The sequence below is a fragment of the Echinops telfairi genome, unplaced genomic scaffold, assembly GCF_000313985.2.
Source record: "Echinops telfairi isolate 266 unplaced genomic scaffold, ASM31398v2 ScPeMD7_7409;HRSCAF=8447, whole genome shotgun sequence".
Classification (NCBI taxonomy): Eukaryota; Metazoa; Chordata; class Mammalia; order Afrosoricida; family Tenrecidae; genus Echinops; species Echinops telfairi.
In genome coordinates, this window is record NW_022111309.1 from 17,729,550 (window position 1) to 17,739,768 (window position 10,219).

The window sequence follows — 10,219 nt, forward strand, 5'->3', positions numbered from 1 at the left end:
AAAAAAAGACGTGGCACAGCTTGATACTCGCCATCATGAAGATATAATTGAAGATATAATTGAAGATATGGGTGCTATATAGTAAAATGTGGTGAAGAAACTAGATGGTCCCCGGCTATCAGCAACAATAGTATCTGGAGTCTTAAAAGGTTTGCCTTCGAACAAACAGCCATCTGAGTGAGTCTACATGGAAGAAACACATCATCCTCGTGAGCCCAGGATTGTAAATAATATAATCCAAATCCAATGGAGGAAATGGTATCAGAGCTTAAATTGTAAACACCCAGTTTGCAGAAAGCTATGGATAACTGTGGAAGTCCAAAATCCATTTGCACCATCCACACATGGATTAAACTTCTGGTGAATGCACAGCTGAGGGAGGTGAATAGCCTTGTTATCAGAGAACATTGTAAAGTTGATTATGGCAGATGCAGTTAGGTTAAAATGTAATTGCCTTATCATTTGATCTCATTTTTGAACCATTTTAAAGTTGTAGTAGTTTAAACAAAGGGGGGGCATATACATGAATTAATCCTCTGGTGAATCCCTCTGACTAAAGACTAGGGATGTGAATAGCTGTCCTATCATGCAGGGTGCATTAAAAAGCGGATTGTTGCAAATGCAGTTGGGTTAAAATTTAACACCTTACCATCTGATCTCCCATTTGACCTATTTAAAATTTGTTCTAGTTTTTAATATTCTCTGTTCAATTGGTGTTTTTGTTTCGTTATTGTTGTTGTTGGGGTAGTATGCCTTTTGTATATGAAATATACAGAATCCTAGAGACAGTAACTTTTCTTGGAGCATAGCAGGGGAGTCTGGGGGCTCTAATACTCATGAATACAAGAGTATGTTCTAAAATTGATGGTGATAGTACAACTCTTTTAAATATGATTAACTATTGGATTATATATGTGAACTATATGCCATTAAGACTTAATTAACGGGGAGGAGATGAGCCAGTCAGGGTGCGATGTAACAACGATGAGAAATACAACTTTCCTCTAGTTCCTAAATGTTTCCTCCCCGCTCCCGCTACCATGACTCGAATTCGACCTTGCAAGTCTGGCTAGACCAGAGGAGGTACACTGGTACAGATAGGAACTGAAAATACAGGGAATCCAGGGCGGATGAGCCCTACAGGACCAGTGGTGTGAGTGGTGAAACAGGGAGAGTAAAGGGAGAATGGGTAGGAAAGAGGGAACCGATTACAAGGAACTACATGTGACCACCTCCCTGGGGGACAGACAACAGAAAAGTGGGTGAAGGGAGACGTCAGACAGGGCAAGATATAACAAAATACCAATTTATAAACTATCAAGGGCTCGTGAGGGAGGGGGGAGCAGGGAGGGAGGGGAAAAATGAGGACCTAATGTCACGGGTTTAAGTGGAGAGAAAATGTTTTGAGAATGATGTACAAGTGCGCTTTACACAATTGATGTGTGTATGGATTGCGATAACAGTTGTATGAGCCCCTAATAAAATGTTTTAAAAAAAATAACCACACTAAAAAATAAAAAAAAAATTAAAAAGAGGAGTCAAATCAGGTACCTCCCAAAATAAGTAATAAATATGTGGTAGATTTAATATTCATCTAATTGGCCCTTTATTTTTAACTTTATTGACATATAATTCACATGATTCAATAGTTGTCATTAAAAAAACTATACCACAATCAATTTTAGAACATAACTACCCTTTCTTCAAAGTGTAAACGGTGATGGGAAGGAGAAAGCGACCTAACTAGCTGCCCTGACTCCAAGATTCTGGGCAAATGACCTGTGAGTGAATCTGAAGAGAAACCAGGGCTCAAGGGCAGCTTGAAGCCTTTGGAGCAGTTAGTGGCTTTGGGCCAGAGGGAGGATAGGGCACTGGGCATGAAAGCTCTGCTGACAAAGCCAACCCTTTGGCAGCTTCCGCTGGGAGTGTGGAATGTGGGTGAGAGGTGAGAAGTGGTGAAAGCCCCCAGAGGAGTCCCTGAGGGAGAGGGAAGCAGCCAGTGGCAGGAAGAACAGCGCTCTGCCTCCTTTCCTTATGCCTTTGCCCTCCTCCTGCCCCTGAACACGGGCCCTGACCACCCTGCTCACAAGGCAAAGCCCCAGAATCAAGACTGCACTCGAACATCTACTGCTAAAGAACACTTTCTCAGGCAACGATGTTCAGTTGGGAGTCTGCTGGTCTGGACAACTAGCAGGGGCTTCTTTGCTCCTTTTAATCTTTAGTGAAAGCTGGGCTGGGAAGGGTTGGTGAGAGAGGAAAAGATACACAGGAAGGAACGTACCAAATGCTAGACAGAGGTGGCGGCATTTCCCAAACTCCCCACCACCCATCCCAACTTGCAGGGGGAACACAAGTGCCAAGATGGAGTTCACCTAAAATTGCCACCACACTTCAGAGCAGACTCCTCCAGGCAGAAGTCCGGCAATCATGGACAGGCTGCTGCAGAGGATCCTTATGGGGGAGTGGTCTGCATGAGATCACTCCAGATTCCTTTCAACCCCAAGGCTCTACCTCTAAATAAACCTTTCTTCATCAGAACTCCCTTTATCAGAGCAAAGTCTTCCATCTGTGTAGAATCAGATTAAGGATTATCTGCTGGATTGCTTCTCCATTCCCAAGACAAATTCACAAATACAAGGAGTTCATTTTGTCTAGAAATTTATTAGATATAATTATTACAGAGGAGGACCCAGAAAATGTTAAAATGGTTAATTTTTTTATTTGCCCTGCTATAGTACATTTCTCTTAAAATTCCTAAAACATTCTTTCTCAAATCTCTGTCTTGATGGACAAATTTTAAAAACACAGCACCAAAAACTTGCCTTGTTTTTAACTTCCACCACAATTTATTTAGTTCACATTTTCTCATTTCCATTCAGATACGTGAGATGGCTGTATTTGGTAGGACAGACACAGACCTTCAACTTAACGGTATCCTATTTCTCTACCTCACTTCCCGAAATACAGACCTGTAATCACAAATAATTCAACACTCAGACTAGCATCCATGTAATACTCTAGCACAGTGGTTCTCAACCTTCCTAATGCCGTGACTCTTTAATACAGCACCTCATGTTGTAGTGACCCCCAATCATAAAATTATTTTCATTGTAATTTTGCTACTGTTATGAATCGGGTGACCCCCATAAAAGGGTCGCTTGACCCCCAAAGGGGTCCCGACCCACAGGTTGAGAACTGCTGCTGTAGCAAGAGTCCTCTTCCCTGGCTCTTTATTATTCTTTCCCACCTCCCCTGGAGTCTGATTTAAAATTATGATACTAGATTTAGTAGTTATAATTTTTTTAACTGGGTCAATCCAGGTGACATTTAATATAAAATTGTACAAACCATTATAGGATTCTGATCAAAACAATTTAGCTGGTAAGTTAATTATGGTTTTAGTTTTTGTAGAATGGAAGATAAATCACTGGCTAACGGAGGCTCCAAATTTGGGGTGGGTAAAAGGCATAAAACAGGCCCCAGGAGATTCTTACCCTTCTGCTCAACCAGAGGCCGAAAGAACACTGGGTTATAAGTCAGAACGGAGATACTGGCCTTTAATGTAAACCACTTCAATTTCTCCCACCTCAGATTCCTTATCTGTCATAGCTTATAGCCTGCTTCTGAATTTGGTGTACTCACTGACTACCAAAGGACCTCTTCCAAAGATACAATTTATAGAGCATGAAGATGCCCAGGGCTTTCTATTTCTGGGCAGTGCAAGGACGGGAGTACAGTGATGGCAGGGCCAACAAGCTCCCTTCCATTCTACCACTGGCATCTGTGGTGGAGGAAAATGACTTTTCCTGGATCACAGCAAAAAAGGGGCTTGTTCTAGATCTATATAAGAGTGCTGAGCACCACGCCTACTAGAATTGTGCAAAACCACTCATCCCAACAACCCAAAAGTTAATGAATATTAGTGTTTATTTGTCTGATTGGGTTTCTTTCCATATACCTTCATGTCCCACCCAAACCCCCCATCTTCAACCCTGGACCCACTTCTCACACCACAGGTTGCTAAATGCATGAACAAGTCCTTAAGCTCAGTATGACACGGTCTGTGATGAATGCAAATGTCCACTCTACTAGGTCACCTTCTGAAGCAGGTGCTAATCTTGTCCTAGTGGGTCTTCAGTCTCATCTGAGGATATGCCACCAAGATGATGCCTGCTATAGATGATACAAGGCCTCCGAAGCCAATGATGCCAGGATTGGACTTATAGATGCCTAGCCGGTCCAAAGGGTTTAGAATATCACCAAGGTTCTTCATTGTGTCCAGGAGCAAGGGAGGATGTCTCTTCAGGGACTGGAATAAGAGATGGAGAAAGGACTGGAGCCATTCTGGTTCCTCATCAGCCACACTGTGCCCAAGAAGTTCCTGAGACTTCTCCTTGGCCCGGTCACGTGCCACCTGTCCCATCTGCAGGGAGATTTCATACAGATCCCTGACCAGGCTCAGCAGCAGAGAATAGTAGTAGTGGCGGGCAGCCCACACTCGCCATTTTTCTTTGTTGATGCCAGAGGCGAGCCCTACACTTCTCACCCAGAGGATGGTATCACAGACGGAATAAACCACACGGTTTAAGTTGGCTAATGTCAGGCATAAGCGGGGCACCAGGTCAGTGACATGAATGCTCTGCTGAGTCGCCTGTACAGCATGTACCACATTTCCTAGTCTGAACCCTGCAAGAAGAACCCACAATGGTTAACAGTTACTTCATTAGTACACAATGGAAAGGCAGAATCCACCCCTGCATCTGGGTGAGAGGTCAGCACTGGCTTTTTGTCTGAGACTCAGTCTTTGCCCAAGAAAGGAGATGGATTCTACAGTGTGTTCAAGACATCTAAAGTGATCCTGGAAGGCACAAAGGGCAGTGAATCTTAAAATTCACCTCCTCATTCCAGGGAACACCTTACACCCAACTCCAGGAAGGCCAATAATGAATGTGGACTGTTATAACATCTGAGTACCGCCAGCTACAGTTCTCGAGAAGGAAGGAAGGAAGGTGCCCAGAGAGCATGAACTCCAGGTGAAACATTCTCCTGGAGCATTCCCTGTCTTACAGTTCTATTCGTTTCCAGAGAAAGGTGCTAAAAAAAACCATTTTCACTTTGCCATTTCTCTGGTCCAAACTCCACACAAAGTAGAGATGACAGGTTTTAGTAGATGAGGCAATTTGAGACACTGTTATACATGACTCCTAATTGAATTAAATAACCCTTGCAATAGCATGTCCTTAGGTGGGTATGTAATTCAATCAATTAGGGATGCATCACTCAACAAATATTTTTCAAGTGTCAACTGAGAATGACTGAGTCATAGCCTTAAATCTCATAAGGGATTCAGAGGTTCCTCACCTGAAAGGACTACCCCTTATATTCAGCAAGTAGCTTCCTCAGGAAACCTAAGATTTCAGGAGAATGTCTGATATGATCTTATAAAAATAACACAAAACAGTGTAAGTCATGGCTATTCCTGAGTTCCCATAACTGCACTTCTATTCACTGACTTTGTGACTGAATAAGCCCTTTATGGGCTTCTGCAACTAGGGACCTCTGCAGGACTTTGAACTCTAACATACTAAAGAATCTCAAATCAAATGAATGTTGGCCTTTAATGTGATCCAGAACTGCTCACCAAGCGCTCCTTTTTCGACAATCTCAGTCTTCTGTCAAGCTACTTTCCTCATTGAGCCTCCAAAACAACGGCTTGCTCTGAACTCCTGAGTCTTCACTGGAAGAAACCACCCTGAGACATACTCTTTCTTTTCAGGTCTACCTCCTCCCAAACGCCTTTACTTTCCTTTACGCTGGACTAGACTTGACACTACATTTCTTATGCTTTGTACCCGGTCACCTTCTTTCTCCCATAAAGTTTGAGACGATAAACCTATACTGCGTGGTGCTCAAAAATAGTTGATCAAAAAATAATAATAAATGATCAGGCATAGTATTCTCCTCCCCCCCGCCCCAGGGCATAGTATTCGTAATAAAAGCATGCGCTATCCCAGTATGATTTATTATGAGTGAATTAAATGAGAATACAACACTGACTTCACTTCAACTGAAACTATCACACAAATAGCCTAATAAAATCTACTCACTCATCCATTTTCTCTAGCACTCCCACTTAAGAGGAAAAAGCAGGTGATCCAGGACTCAGCACACCAAGAGCTCTCAGGAGCCAGATCATCATGTTTGAGCTTGTCAAAATATCTGTGATTCTACAAACGAAAGGTGAACTCATGCACTGTTAGTCCCAGTGCTTATGATTACACAGAAAGACTTGGTTTAGCTTCACCTCTGAATGTAGGAGAGCATTTGTGCCTGGTGTGCAGACAAACATCCAACCTTGTTGGCCTGTCATTCCAGGAGGGCAGCCTTACATATTGATTTCATGAATAAACTTGATTGACCAGAAACTCACGACTGCGGAAGTATTTCTTGAGGCCACAGGGGCTGAGACCGAGCACTGATTCTAAACCAAGTCACTGTCCCTCAAGAGACGGTACTTACATTTACGGCCAGTGCTCACACTGGACTCCAGTTTCTTGAGTTTCATGACCAACTTGTCTTTGCCAGCTTTAGGCTCTAACATATATCTAAGTAACATGCATGTGTACTGAGTGGCTCTGAAATGGAAAAGAAAAATGAGAATGATTTACAAATTAAAACTTGATTCATGAAGGACAGGAAAGAGAAACACGTCTTACTAAAGCAAAGCTTCTGAGACAGAAGCAGCTCTTAGAAGAGAGTTCTCCACACGAGTCCACAGGCCAGTGAAGGGAATGTGACACAAAGGGAATGCAACAGAACTCTGCAGGAACGCCCTTTCTGCTGGCAGAGAAACGATGTAGTCCAAGTGGGAAGTTAAACAAAAATCTCCCTCATCTAAATCTGCAAAATCCATTCTTTTATTAATGAAATTGTCATTGGAAATTAGGTGTGTGCTGGTTGGGAACGAGGTAGAATAATTTTATTCAGGGTAGGATAATTTCCAGACTTTACAATGAACCTTTTTTTAACCAAAGTTAACCTACTACCTATATGAAGATACAAACTTGAACCAGAATCAAATGAAAAGCACAGTCTGAAAACGGTTTAATTTTTGACAAATGAAAGGACCAGATACACACTAGTATATCTAATATCTGTCTTTCAAAACTAACTACTATTTAATATAAAATATAAATAAGCTCCTGTTTAATAAGCACTCAGGGGCAGTGGACTGGTATGGGGTTTTAGATCTTCAAATGTGGGGACGGATGGTGGAGTGGTCAAAGCTCTCCAATGCTCACCGAAAGGCTTGAACTCACCAGCTGCTGTGCAGGAGAAGGAGATGGTGGTCTACTTCCCTAAAGCTTTACAGTATCAAAAGCCCCTCTTCTGCCCTATACGGTTGTTAAGAGTTGAAATAAACTCAACTGCACTGGGGTTGCTCCTCCGATCAAAACAATCTTTTTAAAGTGATTATTGTCAGACCTGTGAGTAACTGCTTTACTGACAGAAATGTAATAAATGAGAAATTTTCTATCAAACAGCCAAATGCACTTGACAGTCTACAGAATAAAGAAGTTGCTGCTTCCTCCTCCCCTCATTTGAACCTCATTATACTCTACACTCAATACCAAGAAAAAGGTGGAACATTTCTCCCACATGGTGAATTTGTGGTTGGGAATAAAGCAAAAGGGGAATACAAGGATCAGAAGCAAAGTCAGTCAGTCTCTCTGTCATGCTTTCTGGTGAGGGGAACTCAAGCTGGCCATGTCAATAAATCTTCCTCTCTCCACTATGGTCTAGACTAGGCGTGGATCCAAACACCAGGCATTTTCTAAATGTCAATTTGTTTAGGGGGATCAGCAAGAGGGCTGGGAGATGCTAATGACCTCCTACCTTGCTGAATTAAGTACACTCTAAACGCTTTGGCAAACTTTACAAGGTACATTTGAGGTATACTATTTTATAGAAAATTGCACATAAGAGAACCATTTTGTAAGTGGATGCAAAACTCCTGAGTAGGGCGTGGTAGTTAAGAAGTGAGCACTGTAGCTGCAATGTGTGGGCCTGAACCTCTGCTCTTAAACTTAGTACACTCTTAGCTTCCTTCTGCCTCAGTTTCACCATCTATGAAATGGGGATAATTCAAAATTCTACCTCACAGAGTTGTGATAAAGGTGAAATAGTTGTAAGAAGTATCGACATTTTTTTTAAAAAGGAAGAAAAAGAAGAAAAAAAGCATTGAGAGTAATGCGCGGCTTCCAACTTATTACAGGGCCGATGTTAATTGGTCTCTGTGTTAAAGCACTCGCACACGCAGAAGGTTTGGAAGAGCTGCTAAAGAAAGTTAAACTGTAACTGACGTTGTTGTTTTTACTTTCTGAGCAAAAATCAACCACATGCGTGGTATTAACAACACAATCCCTGTTTAATATTCGAAGTAGTCCGGCAAGTAGGGGCAGTGCGCTCTGTCTGAAACCCTCCTAGGATGTTTTGCAATTTATTGTAATGGGGCAGGATCGAAAAATGATGGAAGATAAAAAAATATGTCTATTATCCCACAAAGGATCGTGTTCCAAGGGGAAACTGAAGCCACCAGAGGGTGCAGAGCCCTGGCCATCAATCGCTAGCGAAAAGCTCCCTCTTTTAAAAAGAAGGGAAGGCTTCGGGAGACTGTGGCGCGGGAGAAGCGAGTCTTCCCTGGGCAGGAAACGTCGGCCGGTGGGTGCCAGGCTCGGCGGTTCGAGGAAGTCGGGGTGCTAGGCACGGGGCTCGCGCGCGGGGGCCCTGCCCCCTGAATGGAGGGGGCGGCGGGGCTCGGGAACCAAAGTCCCTCCGCGGCGGCTCGCGGCGTCCGGGCGGCTTCCACTCCCTTCTTGCCCGGAGCCGGGGCGGAGAGGCCGCCAGCACCCGACTCACCTGAAGAGCCGCTCCCGGCCTTGGGTCTGCTGGCTGAAGTGAGTGAAGACGTCCATCGGGCCCGGGCCAAAGGCGCGCCCGCACAGGTGGACCGGAGGACTCCGTCTCTGGGTTCCCGCCGGGGCGCGCGCACCTCGGGCGGAGCGACTGCGCGGGCTTCCGGTCGGGACCGGAAGTGGTAGTTACTAGGGAGACGCCCAGCCGCCAGGGCAGGTAAGCGAAGCCTTGCCCTTCACTCTCCCTGACCCGCCTTTTCCCCTGGGTTCACTCCAGTCTACACGAAGAGATGCCAAGGAATCCCGAATGGGATGGAATCCCGGGTGGAATTCCCAAGGGATCTGCCCAGCTCGACAGCTTCCTTGAGTCTCTGCGTGGTGGGAATAATCCTTCCATGAGCATCCCTCTGTTTCCAGATCCTGGGAAACCAACGGTTCTCACAGGGACAAGTCGCTTAGCGTCGTGTACTCCTAGCGTGCGGGCTGAGTAAAATGTGATAATTTTCTGGTAGGGTTATTGAAGACTTTTTTACCCAAGGAAATCCTAAAAGGGTCAATATGAACAACTTATGTGTGGTGGTCAAAACAAAAATTATGTATAGTGAATCTGTTAGATCTCTCTGGAGCTAGATATACCTATGTCCTTGGCTACACGTGAGAAGGAATTCACGCTGAAGCCTGGTTCGTGATCCAAGTGAGTTTTATGAGCATTAGAAGAAGTTTCAGGTTCACACAGGCACCGATAGGACTCCTCCCGAACATGCAGCCTGCTTGGAAGCTGCTTGGTGTCACCCAGTCTCCCAAAGTTCTGCCCAAGTTCTCTGGGCTCCTGCCTTTTCAAGGATTCCACGGGGAGGCGTGGTGGATGACCCCTGATCGACCCCATTGGCTGAATTGAATTCACCTGGCCTAGGTGGGCCAATTCAGGTTCACGCCCACCCATGCCTACCGGTGGGAAACCGGAGCCTCTGGGCATGTGCAGTGTGCCACTCCTTTGTTCCCATAGCTTGGCCCTCTGGGCATGCATTACTGGACATTCCCCAGCCCTACGCTAGCCTACCTAACAAATCTACACCCCTAGACGTTTGTTCAGCTGTGGTGACCCACCATCACTTAGCAGTCATTTTAGAAAATGGACCTTTGAGCGTAAGATCACTGAGTTTTGTAATCTTTATTTCCTTGGTCAAGCCTGCCCTAACACTTGCAGCCCTGGGGGTAAGAGGATATAGCTGGAGACCCACACATCACTTGCTTTACGGCTTAAAAGTTGTAGCTCAAGCAAATACATGACTAAGGTTATGTTC

General features: G+C 44.4%; 2 protein-coding genes across 2 annotated transcripts in view; both read right to left on the bottom strand.

Moving 5' to 3' along the window:
* Positions 1 to 9,000, bottom strand: part of PLIN1 (perilipin 1) — a 28,587-nt gene extending 19,587 nt beyond the window's left edge. The window contains exon 1 of the mRNA XM_004709878.2: positions 8,920 to 9,000. The gene's annotated coding sequence lies outside the window, so the exon portion shown is untranslated. The remainder of the gene's footprint in view (positions 1 to 8,919) is intronic.
* PEX11A (peroxisomal biogenesis factor 11 alpha) lies at positions 3,910 to 9,024 on the bottom strand. The gene is made up of 3 exons (XM_004709879.2): positions 8,920 to 9,024; positions 6,520 to 6,635; positions 3,910 to 4,686 (listed from the first exon to the last, which is right to left on the bottom strand). The coding sequence occupies exons 1-3, from the start codon at positions 8,973 to 8,975 to the stop codon at positions 4,124 to 4,126; spliced, it is 735 nt and encodes a 244-aa protein (XP_004709936.1). The 5' UTR covers positions 8,976 to 9,024; the 3' UTR covers positions 3,910 to 4,123.
* Positions 9,025 to 10,219: the final 1,195 nt, after the last annotated feature.

Excerpts from the sequence above, each read along its gene's own strand:
- PEX11A (XM_004709879.2), bottom strand. The coding sequence starts at position 8,975 with ATGGACGTCTTCACTCACTTCAGCCAGCAGACCCAAGGCCGGGAGCGG. Across the intron at positions 6,636-8,919 it reads GGCCGGGAGCGGCTCTTCAG|AGCCACTCAGTACACATGCA; the intron begins GTGAGTCGGGTG and ends TTTCCATTTCAG. Across the intron at positions 4,687-6,519 it reads TGTGAGCACTGGCCGTAAAT|GGTTCAGACTAGGAAATGTG; the intron begins GTAAGTACCGTC and ends TTCTTCTTGCAG.